Below are 21,825 nucleotides of genomic sequence, written 5' to 3'. Positions count from 1 at the left end.
GTTCCTCTACTTCGCCCTTTAGAGCCTTGGTGTAATGATTCTCTAAAGGATGCTAAGCCTGTGTGCAAAAATATGGAACAAGCTTGGCTTGCTAACTGTTCCATGGAATTCAAATATGAACAAAGAAGTGGCCTTGAAAAAAATACCAAAGCACAGTTCTTCACAAAAGAAAATTTGGAAGCACCCAAAGTTGCAAATATTTTTTTTCTCCATTGCACGAGGCCTATCTAATCATGCTTGCGTCTCGCATTTTGTCATAACCAATCAATTCTTATGTGACAACTTGGCACACTGTTTCGAAAATAAAGTAAAAAATATCATAGCATCACTAACTCCAAATAAAAATGTACATTCATCATACAGTACCTCTGTTACTGCTCTGAATAAAGCTAGCACTCTGCAAACACATAATCTTTCATTAACCTTGGAAGACTGTGTGCTACTGTCAGATGTTGACTTTGCTAATATTGCTACCCCAGTTTTATTTGGCTCCCCACCTGACCTGCTCCCACTCGGGTATGGAGGTTGCTGTCACACCAAATAGTTGCCCCTCTTTCAGAAATATGTAATCTTCCTTTACAAATAGCCACAGTACCACCTGCCTGGAGAAGGATCCAGGTCTTCCTCTCCTACAAGAAACGCTACAGTGGACCCCACAGTCCTCAGGCAATTTTAGACCAATCTCACTTTTGCTATTTCTTTGCAAAATGCTGGAAAACGATGTCAACAACAGGTTATCGGAATTCTTGGAAGAACATTCTTTATTGGATGAGACACAATGTGGTTTTCGTCATCTACATGGGACTGAGTCAGTGCTGGTTACTGTGTTAGATGATCTTCGAATGGCAGGGGAAATTTGTCATCTGGCAGCGTTAATGCTGCCTGACCTTTCCGCTGCCTTCAACATAGTTACCAATGAAATCCAATCTCTGGATTTGTAGAGCGAGGCGTCAGAGGAAGGGCTTGAATTGTTTGTAAATTACATTTGGAGGAAAGAATGCAATACATCTCCTAACTTCTGTGCCATTTTCAAAACAGTCGGTCAGGGGGTACCTCATGGTTCTCTCCTGAATGCAAAATTGTTTAATGTCTGCTTCAGACTAGGGGTGGGCGGTAAACTCTGCTTCACAGGCAGAGTTCATAGAGTTTTGCCCTCTCTACGCTTCGCTTGGAGTGCAGAGTTTGGCAAAAACTGTGCCAACTACCAGAGAGTTCTTCTTGCATGCGGCTCACCAACATTAATTTGACAATCTTGAGTAAGAAAAACAAGAGCCAGAACTCCTCCCGGTGAGATTCCTTAACACGGGCAGTCACGGCAAGCCACTACCGCTCGTGTTGAGAACATTGCCGCTCCCTTTGCAAAATCTGCAGCTCGAGTAAAATATCTACTCGTGCGGAAGAAAGATGCAGCGCTCTCTGGTGCACCGCATGGTGTTGTTCGCGCTGATATTACAGTGCGGGGCAAGCTTGGGGTGCTAAAAATTAGCGTGAGAAGCGAGACCGACCAGAATTCTGCCACTCATGGAACTCCATGGAATCTTGCTGAATGTTTAGCTCACTCCGCAGAATTCCGTGGAGTAAAACTCGACGTCCGCCCACCCCTATTTCAGACCACTGGCACTTCTGATCGGATCTCATGGCATAGAATGTGTTAATCATGCATATGACAACCAACTGATTCCTTATCCTCGATCATTCCTTGCATGAGGAACCGCTGACCTTGTTCCATAACTGCATGAGCAACATCTCGAAGTGGCTATGGCCCAACTCACTTAAACTCAACAGCGATAAAACTGAAGTCATAAGCTGTTATACAGGGAAACCTATGCACCAACTGCAGACAGATTTTGGCCTACTGAGAAGAACTCTGTTCCAGTGGTGGCGACTTCAGGTTAGAATGTGGGAGTGCATATGGATAGCAACCTTTTGCTTATGAGCCATAGTAACAAACCTACATCTTCCTACTTTTCATTAATTCCGATATTACACAATGTTTTATCTTTGCTTCACAGCCAGTTTCTCCAACTAATAGTGCAGTGTCATTCTGATTATACCTGATTAAGGAAGTGCACTGTTTCTGGGGGCTTCAATGTACCTTCTTAAATATCTCATTCCTATCCCCTTACGTGCTACTAGGGTAGCTCTCTCCCTTCCATGAGCTCTACCACCCCAGCCAACTTGGATTCTCTTCACTGGCTCCCTGTTCCAAAGCATGTTCAATCTGAATCTCTTTGTGTGGCCCACAGAGCTATCCATCAAGCAGGAATGCGCTCTCTTCAGGATAAACGGGTACACTATATCCCCGCAGATCACTATGCTCTGCCGACGCTAACCTCCTAAAGGTTCCTGAGTACAACAAGGCTTAAGCGGACGGCCAAGCTTTTTTGGTTGAGACTCCTGAACAGTGGAACCGCTTCGCTCCTAGTTTTCAAGCCATCAGCCATCAATATATGTTCAGAGCAGCGTTCGTATAAGGATCACCCACAGCTGTTTTCCTTACGTTTTTATCATTCAGGATAGTCAGTGCCGGCATGCCTTCTGCAGGTAACAGCAGTGATTTATAAGTTTCTATAATAATTTTAAAACATAATAAAATGCCTAATTTGCTGGCATTAACTGGTGTCGTTTGCCTGCATTCTGCTTTTGGTGTAAGTGTGAAGTAGGGATGGACATGAAACAGTGGGTGTGTTTATTTACATGAATTGGTTGAGATTATAGGTAATGTTGGGTGTAGCCTTTATATCCCAAGTGAGATAGGGCATTAACAGCACATTTGCATATCGTTATGCACCCTTGATTTAAACTCCAACCTATAACCGCAGGGGGGTAAAATCACAATCTAACACCTGGAACAGAGATTAGCAATGCTTAAATGTATAGTAAATTATGTAAAGGCTTCATTCTGAACCACTGCTGAAGACTCTTAGACCACTTCCTTGAGCAGGTGTTTCTTGTGCTGACTGTTGAACTTCAGTGGTTCTTTGCTCCCCAGCTCCAATCTCTTGCTTGCAAAAGTAGAACATGTGGCTAATTTTTGCATTATTTGCCAGCAATGGATTTTTTAGCAATGACTGGGCTTCCGATTTACTAATGGTAGATACCTGGCTTGTTGTTTCAGTTGCCAAGGCAGCATTATAGGAGGACTTATGACAGATGGTTCTTCGTTCAATAGCAAATTTAATATTGGATCGGCTCAGTTTCCTTTCGGTGGAAGAGACTTGGGGGCATATTATCAAGGGGGTTTATCTCCGCTTTTTTGGCTTTAAAAGCCAAGAAAGCGGAGATAAAATTATCTCCCTATTATCTAGCTGTCACTAACACCACTTAGCGACAGCTAGTAGGAGATAGCGACCATCTTGGGCCCCACTTTGCATGTCAGTGATATTTATCACTAATGACATGCAAAGTGGGCGTGCCAAGATGTTAGTGACTGGAAACAGCCGCTAACATCGTTATCTCCTATTACCAACTTTTGGAGATATTCGCGCTAAGCGTGAATATCTCCAAAAGCTAACACCTGCCCTGAGCAGTTCTTAGCCATGTTATCCAATGGGGGGTGGATAACATGGCTAAGAGCATTAGCTCGGTAATGCATGAATATCGCTGACTTTTCAGAGATATTCATGCATTGCGGCGATTTTTATCGCATTTGCGATAAACCTTGGTAATACCAAGGTTTATCTGCGATAAAAATCGCCGCAGCTTAGCGGTAAATTTTTGTCTCTAACCAAGCAATAGCGATAATTATCGCTATTGCTTGGTAATATGCCCCTTGGTTCTTAGGAAAAAAAAGGCCACAATCAAGCCTCGCTTCTATGTCAGGAACAAGCTGAAGCTTTGCCAAAGTCTCTTAGGGTGGAGCCAGCCTCAGGGAAGCCCTTTGGGTGCAATACTACAGTCACCCCAGACCCCCTTCCTTGTGACAACCCTGTTAAGTAGTTCTCAGACCACATTTGACTATGTGAAATATCAGCTTCAATGATAAATGGGAGTAATTACTTAATGTGTTTGATTTAGGCTTCCCAGAATGCAATTCTCATTCTTATATTCTGCAGAAGTTGCATATATTTTCGAAAAGAACTGAGGATGGGCTTATTCTAGTTATGAATCATGGAGAATATTAACCAGCCATTGATACTGCCTCAGGTTCAGGGATAGCTACTGCCTGTTTATGGTTATATTGAGTTTAGAAGTTGAAAGCAAAGGATTTCAGTTGATTACAAGGCAACAAATCGAAATATGTCCCGCATAATTAAAGCAACCAGATCCATCCCATAGGCTTAATCATTACGTATCTTTGAGTTACGTGCACAGGAAATGACAGCTTACCTGCAAAAGGTCATCGCTCAGAACTTCTGTTTTTTCAGCCCTAAGTAGAAACAAAATGAAACAAAAAGTGTATGAAAAGAATTCACTATATGACAGTATACAACATTTATAAATGTATCATACACTGATGGCAGAAATATCATGTTTCTCTTTTAAACATTTTGTTTTATTGGCACTGTTTAGCCATAATACCATTTAAAACACAATGCAGAAAATAATGTTCAGGTAAATATACATAACAAACATGTATTCTACTAAGGGAGTTCTGGATAATATAAAAAACAACAGTAAATAATGAATTGACCACATTACCTTGAAACCTGTAGTTGGCATATGTCAATGCTCTCTCTAATATCATGAATTTTATTTGTTTCTATTTCACCTTACACACCCTCCTGGATAAATAAATTAAGGAAGGAGGAGAGATGATATGAGGCACTAGTAGTGTCTTCAGTATGTATGTATGCATATATGTATGTTTTATAGTGCAAACCTAGCCAAAAGGCAGTGAAGCATTGTACAGCGTCAAAGACAAACACAAAGCCCACCTGTGATAGGGGAGGCAGCTGTTTTGTGTACTGTTAATGAATTGGAATGTTGTGTTCAGTCACTCACTCACCCCCTAGTTAGTCCCGCCTGCTCCAATAACTCCTCTATGCCCACATTTGTATATTAAAAAGGTAATGGGCCTCCTAAAATCCACCCTCACCATTGCCTCTGCTCGCCTTCCCTCTGTAAGCATGGTACATTAGGTTAGGTCGTTTTTGGTGACGTCAAACCAGCTGACAACAGAAGTTAGAATTTGTTGTTACATGTAATGCGTGTTAACTGAATCAAATCCAACATACACAATTGCAGATGGGTAGGTATAAGCGACGGGTTGCCAAGTGATATCAAGGACTAGGATAGTGAAGCTTGAGGTGTCCATGGCCTTGAGAGTGAAAGGACCTGAGTGAGAGACTTTTTTCCCCTTATGGGTCTGTGCAGGGTGAGAGGAGTCATGGGGTAACCACGCAAAGTTTATTAAGACACAGAAAGGAGGAGTTGTGGGAAGCTCCTTGGTTGAGCCTCGCTCCGCTTCTGCATGCATGCTGTCCACCCTTGTTGGGTTGGTTTGCCTGGGGAGCCTGCACTGAAGGACAGCAGACCTCAATGGCTGTTATCTGGCCTACCCCAAGCTTCTTGTTCATGTACTTGTCGAGGCCTACTCCCTCCACATATATCTGAGAGCATAAGGCTAGCTTGCCAAGCTTGTGATTCCTCAAAAGGATACCTTTGTAACTGGCTGGCCTGTATTAGAGCCATATTTAGAGACCTGTACCCAACAAGATATATTTTACAGAACAATGAGTATAGATCCGACACGGTGCAGAGGCGCCATGTTGGTGGATTTCACTCCACTCATAATAGAAGTCCATCCTACCAAAAGCAAACACTCAATGCAGAACATTAGACAAGGAATTTCACACCCACCCAACATGGATCAGATATTCCATATAGTTGAGTATGAACAAGCTCACCTCAGCATGAGTGTTAATAAATACAAACACAGCCGTGTGCCTCACACAGGGCTGCTCTGGGGAGGTCAGAGCCAAGTGAGGGCAACCCTTAATAGAAGTCTCTGTGCACAAAACAATACACTGCGATCGGTAACAACCAACATTCAGCAGAGTATGTTATACAGAATACTGGGCACAGATATGACACAACTCATATATTCCAAATAGTTGTGTATCACCAACTCTGTTCAAACCATAATGAGCAACTGTACAAACCATAATAAAAGGCAATTAGAAACTCCATCCCAACATCCACTAGTCAGAATAATGCACACATGTCCAGCAAAGTTCAGTGGCATAACAAAGGCCTCTGCAACCCCCGCAGGGCGGGTTGGCAAAGCTCCTGGGAGGCCTTCAGCATAGTCCCCTGGCCTGAGAGCTCCTGAGTGAGTCCAGAGGGGGGCCCTCAATGTACTTTGCAGGGGGACCTCCTCAACATTCGTTCCGATACTGGGCACCATATGGTTCACACCAAGTTCACATCACCACTCACCATGTCATGGAGCAATATACCTCTTCACAACAACACATAACACCCACCCAACAGCCCACATACAGATTGATTTAAACCCTAAAAAAAAATCACAACTTCCACATATGCATATTTAAAGGTTGGGAATGCATATACCAATCTCTTAGTTGGCACATACTTGATCTGTAAAAATCTGTGGCTGCACACACCTAAAACACTAACCATACAGCACACTTTCAACTAAATAAATACATGTAAGATTAACCACATCTACAATATGTTGACTCTACTCAGACAAAAGGAGACTCTGGTCTGTGAATTAACCCTTGAGAACGAGACATGACAGTACCAAAACCTGACAGCACAGTGAGGCTATACCAATGGCAATACGCGCCATCCGAATCCATGGTTACCTTCATATTGACAGAAATTTCTGGCGTCCTTAACATCCTTTTATAGATGTTTTCCTCATTTCCTTGAAATATAATTTCAAAATACTGTGTCTTGCCAGCCTCCCCAAACACATCCGCCCCATTTCACAAGTATCCTAAAAGGAGCATTTGCCACTACCATCCTCCTCGATCTGCCTCAAACCCTCCCTCCCCTTTCCCTCCTGATCTCACTAATGATTGAAAAGTGGTGTCCAGGCACCACACCTTGTGGGATCTGTACAGAGTTATTGCTGAGCATGAAAAGGATTAACTCCACCAAATGGGTCTATACAGACTAAAAGAAGGCTGCAGAACTGGCTGCCGGTGACTCCTCAGCACTCATCCTTCATGACTCTGCTGTGGTCTGCAGAACCCTTGGGCAGGTGTGGAAAGTTAGTGGGATGGATGAACGCCACGTGGGGTTCCACATGTCGGCTCAAGCCTGGGGAATACCAGTGGATTTGGAGTAGGACACAAGGGTTGCCCATTGCACTACTTCAGGGCATTGTGACACAGGAGTTGTGTCTTTTACAGCTTAGATGCAACAGTAGGAAAATACTGGTAACAGATGTACATACTGTGGACAATGGCTTGTTTCTGGTCTCTAGTTCAGAAAGGAAGCACGCGTATCAGGCATCTCATAGCATCTACTACTGTCTGTTCTTTTCAGAAGACAAGGGGAAACATTTCAAGTGCTCCTCCTCTCTGTTAACCATACCATCCTTTCACATTTATGTTTATACTTATATTATTCTTCACTTATTTGATCACAATCAGGTCTGGCTGCACATTTTATTTACAAGAGAGGGCTAATGATGACATGTTTCAAAGGTAAATGGTTTGAGGTCAGAATGAAGTGAAGCATTTAGAATACTTGTGGTGATCGCTGAGGTAGAGTTAAGAATTATTTGAGGCATGCAGCCGAGCTAGGGTCCATATGGGAGTTTGACTCTTTTGTTTGGACTTCCAAATTTAGCACCAGTCAAGATGAAGTGAAAACATACTGGAATAGGTGGCACGGTGGAATAGGTGGCATGATCCTGGAATAGAGAGGTTGCTCTGTTGTGTTGGATGTGGAGTTTTGCATCGAAGTTTGATTGGTAAAAAAAAAATAAAACACACAGAAGCATTGTTCTGGAAAAGCGGGCGGGCAGGAGGATGGAAGCAACACCAGGAAGGTAGGGGAGGGTTGGGGCGACAGCAAAGCATCACAGGGGAGGGTGACCGGGAACGCAGAAGAAACATGGAAGGGGATGCTAAAGCAACAGTGGGAGAAGCACTTGGAGTAGTGCAAGAGAGAGAGGGGAGAAGCAGAGTGCATTAGGAGAAATGTACATGAGGCAGATAACTAGAAAACAAATGCATTCTAATGGGGTGCTTGAAAAGCAAACGGTGGAAGCAGCGATGCCAGGCAATCAAAAAGATTGTCAACAGACAATGTTTCATGGGAGGTTACAAACACAAGATTGACAAGCAGGGACACCAATCAGAAGCAGGCAGATGAGAAGGACAAGGAAAGCCAACCAAAGGTAAGCCAAGGACGGGCTCTCATTCCTTCTATATTCTTGGTAAGCCTCACTGTGCCTTTCAATAGGCAGCATATGTGCTGTCTAGTAGGCCCAACCTACAAATGGTACAAGAAGCATGTTAAAAAAAGTCCTGATGGGGAAAATGTGTGCTTTTCTTCCGGAGAGTGCCCACACATGCCTGAAATGCAACATACACTTGTTTGATGGACCCTGAGAGCAGACATGAGGTATAGTAATCTAACCGAACCTTTGGTGGCCTCCCCAACTCAATTTTAACATTCTCAAAGGCCACTGTGGCCTTTGATCACTTAGAGGTCACAAGCCCACTACACCCAAATGTAGCATACTAAACGCACATTGCACACACCTGGCCCACACAGGAACTTGCACTGTCATGACTGCGGTATGTGAGGCCACACTAGTGAGGTAAGAATTTAAAGTAGCCCTTATGGAATAAAATGCATTGACTCGCACTGTATACAACACGTACAACAGAGTAGATACACCCTTCTGGGAAAACAAAGATTCTCTAACCGACTGGACCAATTGGAAGGAATTCCTTTATTTCACACCATTCACCGAAACTTTATTTACAGTCTCTGAATACACAATTAGTGATTTATTAAACGTGTTAGTAGACAACTTAGTAGGCAGCAAAACTAAACTTTTTGTGACATTTCTTGTATGGAGGGTCCAGATATTGGCTTGTTATTATTAAGCATGGGCGGATTTTGCGGATTCGCGATCCGCGAATTTGCGGATTTGCGGATTCGCAATTCAGCAAAAATCTGCGAATTCCCACGGATTTGTGGATTTTCTTTTTTGTGTGTTTGCACGGGTTTCTGCCAGTTCGTGAGAGTTTTTGTACAATTTCGCAAACGGCGAACTTACCTGTCGGGTCGCAAGTTTTGCAAACTTGTTCTTTCTACGTGTCCAGCCTGTTTGCGACCCTCTTCTTCATCACTGCCACCCTCTGTCACCACTGCCACTCTCTGGTTCACCCATGCCACCCTCTGGCTCACCCATGCCACCCTCTGTTTCATCACAGCACCCTCTGGTTGACCAGTGTACATTATTGTGGCAAAGCAAAGCACACCTTCCCTGCCTCAAGTGACCTGAATTAATTTGGGGCTGATTAATGTGTCACAGAATATTTTTTTAGCTGGCACCTGCTTCCTGATTAATGATGTGCTTGAACTTTTGCACCTGCTAAGTGCTTTAATTTTTGCAAAATTAGTTACAACACCTGACCTGCCCCAACTGACATTAATGAATTAGGGGCTGATTAATGTGTCACTGAATTTGAACTTCCAGCCTGGCTCCTGCTTGTCTCCCTTAGCTGTAATTCAGGACCTTTGTGGCATACATGTAACTATTCTGAGGGTCAGAGCAGGGTCACACAATAGTTGCAAGTAGGCAACTGAACTCTGGAGGGGCCCCTCAGGAAGCACTACAGGAAATGGCTACTAATGATGAGCTTGAACTTTTGAACCTGGTAAGTAGTTTCAGTTTTCCAAAAATCGTTTTTCTGCAATTTAGCGCTTATTCGCGGGGCGCGAATAAGCGCGAAATTGAACTGGGAAGCCGCGAATAGTGCGAGCAAGCAATAAAATCCGCCGCTCGCAGATTTGCAGATTTTCGGTAAATTCGCGGGAGTTCGCGGATTGCAGATTTACCGAAAATCCGAAAAATCCACGAACGGGACTGATTTTTCGCCCATGCTTATTTATTATGACGTGGGCCCTTTGATAGATTTAACCAGCCTGATGGGGCACACTGCACCAAAAGTGAAGGTCCGGCGGTGTAATAGTGCCGCAGGGGCATTGTAAATATGCCCATATGTAAATGTAGGAGTGTACTATTATGGCCCATTGCTTGTTGCAGTGATCAATCAATGCTGTTTTACAACAGCAAAAAAAAACACATTTCTGCATTGTGGCCACGTCGGCAAAATACAAATGTTGCCTTTTGTAACCTCAAATCAGAACAGATTGCCACAAAAACATGAACCTTTTTATGTAATCCCGGGGATTAGACAAAACAAAAACAAGTGAAAATATCAATAAAGAATTGTGGGTCCTAATAAACCCTTTTAATTCAGAACAATTAAAGTGCCACAACTTAATTTCTGGTAAACCGATGGCCTATGAGCTGCATCAATCGGAATCAGAGTACCTTAAATTCAGTGCTGCTGAGTTTATGTATCGTAAACCCGGACCTGGCCTTTTATCACAAAAAAGTGAAAATCGCCACAAAACATTTATATTATCATGCAAAGTGCATCAAATACTTAATACAATGAGTGGTAATATCGAATAATCAATTGCAAGTTAATAGATGAATTGTTAACAACCCTTTTATATACTGAAATGCAAAAAGATAAAGAAAAGAAAATATATCGACAGCCCTAATTACTGTAGTGCATTAGAAATGAATTGCCGCCACCCATCATTCGTATTGCACAAACGTTTAGATACCCACGGGAATGGTCAGTCACCTCAAAGCACCCACACCACGCCGATATGACACATCTGAGAGCTCCACAGTGACAGGCAGGCACGTCAGAGAGCTACATCAGCCTGTCAGACACTTCAGAGATCCATGCTATGCCTGTGAGACACATCACAGAACCCCACTTAGGTCTGGTCAGAAAGATCTAAGAGACCCTCTGTGCCGTTCCCCACACCAGTCAGCACAAGAGGCCAGTCAGACCCCTCAGATGCGTCACGTTGTAAATATGGAGCAAATAAAGGGCTGCTGCTGCGTAAAACCAACATGACGCGTCACAAGCTCCTCGTAAATATGCCCCAGAATCTCTAAAGGTCCCTGTTTGTTTTAACACACAAGAGACAAAGCTTTTTCTGCACCAGAGTGGGATATTTGTGGGTGCAAGACCACATGAGCACATCCTTTACCACTGATTGACAGATGTCAGTCAGCTGCTGGGTAATCAAACGAACAGTACCGCACACCGCATTTCTTCAGCAGACAGTGGTGCTGGTTGCTCACACCTTCTTGCTAGGTAAGCACAGCAGACATCAGCGTTGATGTAAGAGGCTATTTATACTCAGGTGGAGGGAGGGCTGTCTCCCTGTCCTTCACCAAGGCAGCCACCTACACAGCGTGAAGACGCAGGCCTTTCACCGCCTGCTGAAAGAGGGGGGCACTCACTAGCAGCCAATACTGATGGGAGGGGTCAGGAGAAATGTATGCAATGTAGGAGTGGGTTGGTATGTATCTCGGTATCCATGAATGTGAGCCATCTTCCCCCTGACCAACAGTGTAATCTTGGACTGGTCAACACCCCTCACTGACATTCACAGTCGTTGCTTTCTGCATTGATCCTGGCTTGTCGAACCAATATTCCGATAGTGCCCATTTATATTTATTTATTTTCTTTATGGCGCAGACATGGGCAATCAGAGTGCTTTACAAGAGACCAGTTACCAATCACACCAGGAGTACATTAGAGATACAATCCTGCATCAAGAGTAAGTGGGAGGAAAGCTGTACATGATTGTAGTTCCTAAACAATCAGCGCAGGAGTACAATTCAGATAAAACATCGGAAGAATTAAAGCAGATATTAAGGGCGAGTGGGAGCAAAAGGGGTTCAACCCAAGTCTCTTTGAAAGAGAGGGCTTTGAGTCTTTTTTGAAGTTGGCATGGCATGTGTCATAGGTAGGGTTGGATGAAGGGAGTTTCAAATTCTGTGGCGCTTCTGGAGAATGACTGGTTCATGAATCACTTGCGTTTGAAGGTAGGGAGCTCCAGGCAGAGGGATTGAGCATTTCATGCCCATTTATTGGCCAAAAAGTTCAAGTTTACAGCTAGGTATGCTGGCGAAAAGGAGTGCAGTGCCTTGTGTGCGTTGCAGGCAGTTTTAACCTAGGCCCTTGAAGGGTTAGCAGGATGGGAGGGATGTGGCTAAGTTTCATGTGACCAGTAACAAAGCAGACAGCAGTATGTAGAATTTCCTTGAATGGACCTAAGTAAACTCTGAGGGTGCCTGAAAGGAGGAAGATCCCGTAGTAAAGTCTAGAAAGACATTAGGTCTTATTCTTGGCTGAGCTGCCTGAATTCCCAGAGCAGCCTTAGTTCTTGGGCATTGCTTCAATGTGGCTCTCAAGGTTGAGTCAGCTGTTGAGAGTAAAGTCACGTGACTTGCCATTCTGAACAATGGAGGGTTGGCACTTCAAGGCTATGAGGAATTTCAATAAATCTTGTACAGACAGATTGACTTTCTTCAGAGATATCATAATCGGAGGGTTTAGTTTAAAGTGGTGATTTGTCATCCATGATCAGACACTTATGAAAGTGCTGCACAGGAGGGTGATGTGCAGAGGATGCAACCTTTAGATAGATATATCACACCCAGTGAGTTGCTAATGTGTGCCTCAGGTTCTGGAAACGCTCTGAAGCAGCTTTAAGGAAGCATGCAAGACTGAGAAACAAAATTCAGTTAACACAACAGTTGTACAACCCACTTTTCTTTTCGGCTCCCTTTCCCCCCAAAAAGTGATCTACGCTTCTGCAGTCAAGGCTGGAATTGAAAGTGAAGGCGTCTGACGTAAACAAGGAGTCTGGTTATTTGGACAGCCTCTCTTGTTCTCCTCTAGACTCTATGCAGAGATCCCTAAAAGAAAGCTCACATTACATCAAGACACGCGTTGAAAAGGTGAGAGAACACACATTATCAGTGCTTGTAGTACATACATTAAAGAGTCACAGATCTTTGCCACTTTTGACTCCATTCTTGTTCTTCTGCCAGTCTTTACCAGTCATCTCCCTTTATGCCACCCTGGCATGTGACTGACTCCCACAGGCCTTCACTCAGTAGGTAAAGCATGCCAAGGAATTTGCCATACCTCAGACACTTTGAAGTGACTGCGAAGATACGTGTAGCACCCAAACAGCAGCAAAAGATAATACAGGATGCCATAAATGCATGAACATTCAATTTGCACACTGGCTCTCATGCCCTGAGAGAAGTAGTGGTTTGTGGGGTAATGCCAGCTGGCAAGGCCAGTGTGTGCCCAGATTAAATGCAAGCTGGGCATACTGGTTTCTAACGTGCTACTGATTTGCTACGACCCGCTTCCCTGTGAATAGGGATTTTCTTGTACCCTACTGGGCCTGAACTCACCAAGACCAAAATATACTCTAACAAGCATTTGCAATGCAATGGTCTCGGCATCATTAAAGGTACATCTATTGGCATTGCTCATGACATTTCTTTTTTTTTCTTTAAATCATAAATAAATGGCATTGTCATTTACATTGCCAATAGACAGCACTCTGCACTCAACAGCACACACCACTCTGCACCTGCACTCACTGCTCTGCACACTCACTCTGCACTCACTACTCTGCACTAACTACTCTGCACTGACTATTCTGCACTCACTATTCTGCATTCTGCACACTCACTCTGCACTCACTACTCTGCACTCACTATTCTGCATTCTGCACACTCATTCTGCACTCACTACTCTGCACTCTGCACTCACTACTCTGCACTCTGCACTCACTACTCTGCACTTTGCACTCACTACTCTGCACTCTGCACTCACTACTCTGCACTCACTACTCACTACTCTGTACTCACTACTCTGCACTCACTACTCACTACTCTGCACTCACTACTCACTACTCTGCACTCACTACTCACTACTCTGCACTCACTACTCTGCACTCAGCACTCACTACTCTGCACTCACTACTCTGCACTCACTACTCACTACTCAGCACTCACTACTCAGCACTCACTACTCTGCACTCACTATTCTGCACTCACTACTCACTACTCTGCACTCACTACTCTGCACTCACTACTCTGCACTCACTACTCACTACTCTGCACTCACTACTCACTACTCTGCACTCACTACTTTTCACTCACTACTCTTCACTCACTACTCTTCACTCACTACTCACTACTCTGCACTCACTACTCTTCACTCACTACTCTTCACTCACTACTCTTCACTCACTACTCACTACTCTGCACTCTGCACTCACTACTCTGCACTCACTACTCACTACTCTGCACTCACTACTCTGCACTCACTACTCTGCACTCACTACTCTTCACTCACTACTCTTCACTCACTACTCTTCACTCACTACTCTGCACTCACTACTCTGCACTCACTACTCTGCACTCACTACTCTGCACTCTGCACTCACTACTCTGCACTCACTACTCTGCACTCTGCACTCACTACTCTGCACTCACTACTCACTACTCTGCACTCACTACTCACTACTCTGCACTCACTACTCACTACTCTGCACTCACTACTCACTACTCTGCCCTCTGCACTCACTACTCTGCACTCACTACTCTGCACTCACTACTCACTACTCTGCACTCACTACTCTGCACTCACTACTCTGCACTCACTACTCTGCACTTACTACTCACTACTCTGCACTCTGCACTCACTACTCTGCACTCTGCACTCACTACTCTGCACTCACTACTCTGCATTCACTACTCACTACTCTGCACTCACTACTCACTACTCTGCACTCACTACTCTGCACTCACTACTCTGCACTCACTACTCTGCACTCACTACTCTGCACTCACTACTCTGCACTCACTACTCTGCACTCTGCACTCACTACTCTGCACTCACTACTCACTACTCTGCACTCACTACTCTGCACTCACTACTCTGCACTCACTACTCACTACTCTGCACTCACTACTCTGCACTCACTACTCACTACTCTGCACTCACTACTCTGCACTCACTACTCACTACTCTGCACTCACTACTCTGCACTCACTTCTCTGCACTCACTACTCACTACTCTGCACTCACTACTCACTACTCTGCACTCACTACTCACTACTCTGCACTCTGCACTCACTACTCACTACTCTGCACTCACTACTCACTACTCACTACTCTGAACTCACTACTCTGCACTCTGCACTCACTACTCTGCACTCACTACTCTGCACTCACTACTCTGCACTCACTACTCTGCACTCACTACTCTGCACTCACTACTCTGCACTCTGCACTCACTACTCTGCACTCACTACTCTGCACTCACTACTCTGCACTCACTACTCTGCACTCACTACTCTGCACTCACAACTCTGCACTCACAACTCTGCACTCACACTCTGCACTCTGCACACTCACTCTGCACTCACAACTCTGCAATCACAACTCTGCACTCACACTCTGCAAAGCGCGTCCACATACCCTAAGCGGCTCGTGCAAAGGAGCAAGCCTGTAATAACCATAAACACACCCTGCGTGCCACATTCGTGTTGCCCGTTCTATCCTGTGCAAGGGGAAATAAAGTTTGAAAATACAACAACTTGCTAACAATCACGCCCCCATCATCACGAGAAAACACACTAGAAAAATATAAAATAACTCTTACTGCCCCCGGAATTCCGCCGCACCGGAAGTCAGGCAAGGTCGCCTGTGACGGGGGCGGAGCCGCGTCCGGACCGGAAGAGGAGGCAGGCGGAGGAAATGCGTCGAGCGGCCCGGGGTTCCTGCGAGCGGTCGAGTGCCCTGGGGCCGACAACAGGACGTTGCACACGTGTTGCGGGGCTCCCTTGACCAAGAGGGAGTCCCGGGAAAGGAGCTACCAAGAGCCACAGCGTCAACTCTCCCTGCCCGTGCGGAGAGTGGAGTCCCCCAGATTGCCACAGTAAGTTGAGGGGGGGGGCTGTGCACTTGTGTGTGTGTGTGTGTGCGTGTGTGTATGAGTGGGGGGGGTTCTGTATGTATGTGCGTGCGTGTGCGCTTCTGCGAGTGTTTCTATGTATGCGCATGCGTGTGTTGTGTGGGAGCTTCGCGCAGCGCTCGTACTTGTGCGCGTGCCACTTTAGAATCGCCTGCGCGTGGCCAGGAGTGTCTCCTGGGAAGCACACTCGCCGACAAAAGGTTCTCGGCGGAGACGCGCTTCCGCGCGGCTAGCCGAGACCTAAAAATGCGAGCCTGCAAACTGGTAGCGTACCCTCATTCAACTCAATATTGGCAAGGCAAATCAAAACACTGCACCGTGCACGCTAAGTGAAAACTGCACACGCCATGTGATTTTCTTCCTTCTTTCCCTGCATAAGTACTCTCTTTCCCCACTAGAGACAGGTGAAAGGTGTCTGGTCATATGAGTTAGTACCCTTCTTTGTGCGCCCGCCGTCAAAATGAGGAACCTTAATACTGGTACTTCTAGTCACAGAGGTTCAGTTCTATCTATCTATCTATCTATCTATCTATCTATCTATCTATCTATCTATCTATCTATCAATCTATATATCCAAACACACTAAACGATCTCTCCATATGGTACACTAAGAGAATGAGACGGGACCATGTTCTCCAGTGAGTGTTACTGCATGGGAAGTCCAATTTGTCGAAATATGCTAAATTGTATGTTTTGGGTGAAATTTCATGAAAGTATGTGGTTTACTGGTATTTTCAATGTTCTCTTTTTTATACGAAGGCATACTTCACCTAACAAAGTCATGCAAGAAACCAGCTGGAGACTGATTTGAGCAGAAAATGTCCACTTTCAGCCAAGCCAAACCAAAGTAAACCAAATCAAAACTCAGAGGTAAGAGCTTTATAAAACATCAGTTTGCCCTTAAGCAATGGACTGCAAACACAAAGTATAGATGCTACAAAAAGGGTTATTTTACTCTCATTAGCATCCATTTTTATATGGCATTTCTTGAGTACCGTAAAGGTAAAGCCAGCTGTCTTAAGCTCAACACTGACAAGACAGAAGTAGTGATCTTCTGCAAGAACACCTCACCATGAGACTCCAACTGGGGGCCGGACAAACTCAGAACCACACCCAGCACCCAAGCCAAGAACCTCGGAATCACCACTGACAGCAAAGTGGACATGACCACACAAGTCAACGCCATCACTGTATACTGCTCCACAACAGTAAGATGGTGAGAAAGATATTCAAATTCTTCACAAGCAACACTAGAAAAACTGTCCCTCACTCCCTAGTCATCTGTAAGTTGGAATTTGGGAACACCCTCTATGCAAGATCACCAAGAATCTCACCAGCAGACTACAAACCATCCGGAAATTGGCAGCCAGAATGATCCTCAACCTGCCACAGAGAACTCATATTACTTCACATCTCAGGGAGCTCTACTGACTCTCGATACACAAACACGCTAATTTCATACTCCATGTTTTCTCTATTGTGTGTTTAGGGTTAGGTGTCGGAACAAGAATATCCACAGGGGAGGTGCAGAAGAATGAGCATTAGAAATGTGCAAAATGCCCTCCACGTCATAATGTTGTGGGTATACACCAACATTTCCAATGGATTTCTGCAGCACTTTATACACCGAAACCTACTGCAAAAATGTGAAAATGAGGTGTAAAACACCCTCAAATATTCACAGGAAGTGAAGAATAAGTGCTATTCCACAGTGAAAAGGGAAAATAAAGTTAAAGTGCAAATGTATGCATGTGCATGTTTATGGTCAAGCTTGCTCACACAAATCTTCGAGTAATATATGTTTGAGTGCGCATGCTTTGAAATGTTTCTGAATCCCATAATATTCATAAACCTATGCCCTAAAAAAGAAAACATATCGCTATTAATTGAGTCCCAGGTTCTTAATATTCCCAGGCTCGCTCCAACTAGGGATAAAACAATGGGCCTTTGACAGGTAAAGCGTCTCATCAGCTCAGGTTCAAACGATGCCTAAATTACGCCCCCAAGGTTTTGTGGGCTGTAATGAGCAATATAATACATAGCTTCCCACTCAATGACTCAGTCAGTAATTCACTACAAGTACTAAAAGAAACAGAAAACAATAGAACACGCTACGAAGAAAAGCTGTTGTTACCAAAGTTGAACGAACAAGTGGGATCCACTAAAGTCAATTTACATTCCATTTTCAGATTAGATAATTTCCTATTGATATGAAAAGACTTAGGGAAGATGCCACCCCAATCTCTACAAGATGACTGGTACTCTGCAACCTTTTCTGTCAGTACCAGCAGTTCATTTGTAAGTGCTGGGGCTCTCGTCAGGAAGCAGCTTCATCAGCCCATTTCTCCAGTTAACGCCGCCTAAAACAGAACAAACTACTAACCGATTGGGGAGAGGATGTGGCGTAATGGACAGAACTGCCGACTTTGGAGCTGGGGAACCAGGTCTGAGTCTCGGTGTCGGCCTCACATCCTGTTATTCTGGGCAAATCACTCAATCTCCCAGGCCCCATCATAAATGAATGTCTTCTGAACTGGTGCTCATGAAAAGCATCGGTGTTGATGATTAAGCACTGGTGTTGATGATTAAGTGCTGGTGCTGAGTACCGGAAACCACCGGTTCAAATTAAGCACTGGCCAGTACACATTTTGTGATCAGCGCTAAGACTTGTGCAGTGTGTGAGACTGGAAAAGTTACATTTGTGGAACTCCTCTTCCTTGCACTGTGTAAAACTTTCCTGCTTTTTACAGGCATTTGACAACCCATAATGATGGCTTTATAGTTTTCTGACCAACAAACAAAGGTGATGGATGAATGCAATACTTGCAAAAAGCCTCAACTGCTGGCAATCAGTCGGGCCACATTCCAGACCATTGTTTTTTGTCCAGTGTGCCCCTTCATATAGAGAGCAGCCCCAAGCAGATCAGCCTTGGTTCGGGTTCAAATGACCTGGATTAAACTACTCAGTTGAATGAATTCAATATGAATAACTATTATTCAGTTCAATTCTTTATTGATGTTCTGCAACTCAAAAGTACTCCACATAAAACAAGATATATATCGGAAGGCATAAATCCCATTAATATATATTTAAAAAACTTTTAAAAAATCAAATGAAAAAACTTTTGCACAAGTAATCTAATTATTCATGTGATCGAGAAGTTTTCTTCCCGCCGTAACTGACTTCATTTTATTCTTTAAAAACACTGGTCATGATTAAACTACTCCTAAAAGCAAAATTGGGCCCCTCCTACAACCAGTTTTACTTTGCTTCCACAATCCGTGTTATAAGATTCCAACAACCATCATGAAATCACCCCACCACCAGCATTAAACTATTCCCATAATCTCCATTCAGTTGCTGACACAATCATAACTAAACAAACTGCACATCAATCATGAAATTATTTCCAAGATCACCACTAATGGGAGACGACCATTACAACGCGGTCTTTACACCGCGCTACCATTACGACGCGGTCATCACAATGCAAGTCGTTACAACCACTTGAGCTGGATGGTGCTATATACTAAGGAATAGTATGATTTACTATTCCAACACCTTCCCTACTGTTACGTAGTTTGGAGTTGGAATAGTAAATTATACTATTCCTAAGTCCAGCGCCACTAGCGCAAGTCGTTGTAACTACTTGCGTTGTGATAACTGCGTTGTAATGGTAGCGAGGTGTAAACACTGCGTTGTATTGACATACATCCCCACTAATTTACTCCGAAATAAACATAACACTACCCAAGTATCAGCAGCAAATTACTACCACAACAGGTAACATAAGCCAACCCAACGCTACCCTAACCTCGCCTTCTCTGCCCTCCCTGGAACTAACTTAAAATGTACTCTCAAAGATGCTGACCATGGAAAGAAGCACAGTCTTTGCATAGGGTTAGAGTAACTTTTCTCCCTGTAAGAAAATGCATGGAATTTAATTCTATTCTCTTTAAATCTAACTCATTTAATTGTTATACAGTTGTAAATTCGTGGAAACGTATTAATTTACATTGATAACAAATGCCAAATGGGCATCTTATGCGCCTTAGCGCCGCCACTTCCACTCCTGCACAAACACCCAAACCTACCTGTGTGCATCAAAAGAGTCCAAGCAACTCATAGTCACATCACATATAAGAACCACAAACTTAACGGGTCAACAACTGATATTCGAATCCCAGGCCTTCAACTGTCCCTCAAGCAGATCAACTTACTACAACAACCCTCACCTCCTCCAGCCAAAGAGAACACATCAAATGCAAAGGAAGAAACCTGCAAGGAATACTGGCTTCTGGTTTCGCCCTCAGATAGGAGCAGTAGACAAAGACACACTCCAAACAAGCCACAGACAACCATGCGGTGCAAGAGGAACATGCGTCAACTCTCCCATTGCTTATGGCAGCGCCTTACATGCAGGACTTCCCGCAGTACCAGATGAAGAGATTGCAAAATGCCCAAAATGCAGCTTGCCACCTCATCCTGGGGCAAACACAACAACACGTGGCAGACCATCTGTAATGGCACCGATGGATCTCCACGGAAAGAATCCAATTCAAACTCTGCTGCCTCCACTACAAGTGTCTGGGGATCTGGTGGCAAATGCTTTAAGGAGAAGATAAAAAAAAAATAACCCCCACTTACCACGTTCCACAGGACACCCAGAGCGTAGTGTAGTGCCTATTTTCCCAATAGGCCCTGCGCATTGGAATAACATAAACAATAGTATGGACGTAGAAGTGCGGTCTTCCAGGTCTCTACTGACTATGCTAAACTTAATTGGGTTTGTTACCAACTAGCTCAGAGGTCACTGGAAACTTTCTTGACTGAATACAAGTCTCCAACCTTTTTTCCTTTAGAAAAAAACTAAAAACATACCTGTTCACCCAAGATTAATCTTTATTTTACTTTTTTTCTCTCTGTCTTCCCACAATAAAGTTTGTCCGACTCATACAGTAGCTACGCGCAGAGATACCCCTTCGGGGCTGATTCTTGCGCGCTATAAGAATATAAATAAATAAATAAATAAATAGGAAGTGATCAGCTTCCCTGGTACAGACAAGAAGGGATTCAGTTTTCCAACAACCACATAAACATGACAACTTTGCTCCTTAGAATAAGAGTCAATCTCTAGAGTTGTGTGAAACAATAGACAGTTATTTTACTCAGTCAGTTGTGCAGATTACTTTCACCAAGATGCAGAGAATAGAGAGACCGGCGTTTTCAATAAAAGGTATTATTTATTGAACAGTCTTTCTTCTCATGCAAGAGAAATTAATTGCCACAATTTCAAGACTTGTTATTATAAAAAGTGCGTACAGTAAAATGAGGATTGCGAAATAATACTGTAAAAGCATTGATATGGTTTCTTAGCCATACAATTGTTAAAATGAATAAAATATACACATTCATATATACATTTAGCTAATGTACTCAACTGGTGCTTCTAACTACGCCTACCCCAGTGTACCTGACCTAAGCCTAATACGTGGGAGGGAGTAAGTAAGTAGCAGTTTTAGTTAAGTTGGTTTTGCCAAGGTTTGCTTCAAGAATTCTCTCTAAGGGTTTAGTCAACACCATACCTCTGAAAATAGAATGTTGGAGGTCTTGTATCTCCTTCCAGGACTCGATATCCCAGTCACTCGCAAGAGTGGGCTGGAAACGCCGGAGCTGGATTTTCTCGGCAGGAGAAAAGACAGCGTCTCTCTCAGCGCGTCGAGGAGGAGGAGGGGCCGCGTCCGTGGGCAGCTTGTATCTGCTGGGCTTTGCAGGGGGACAGC

General features: G+C 44.0%; 1 protein-coding gene across 1 annotated transcript in view; it reads right to left on the bottom strand.

Moving 5' to 3' along the window:
• Positions 1-21,825, bottom strand: part of ARHGAP44 (Rho GTPase activating protein 44) — a 524,893-nt gene that overhangs the window by 171,297 nt on the left and 331,771 nt on the right. Inside the window, exon 2 of the mRNA XM_086928736.1 lies at positions 4,330-4,369. Coding sequence (XP_086784862.1) covers positions 4,330-4,369 — 40 coding nt within the window. The remainder of the gene's footprint in view (positions 1-4,329; positions 4,370-21,825) is intronic.

The sequence above is a fragment of the Lissotriton vulgaris genome, chromosome 7, assembly GCF_964263255.1.
Source record: "Lissotriton vulgaris chromosome 7, aLisVul1.2, whole genome shotgun sequence".
Classification (NCBI taxonomy): domain Eukaryota; kingdom Metazoa; phylum Chordata; class Amphibia; order Caudata; family Salamandridae; genus Lissotriton; species Lissotriton vulgaris.
The sequence above is the reverse complement of the archived record's forward strand: the minus strand, read 5'-3'. Positions and strand labels throughout refer to the sequence as shown.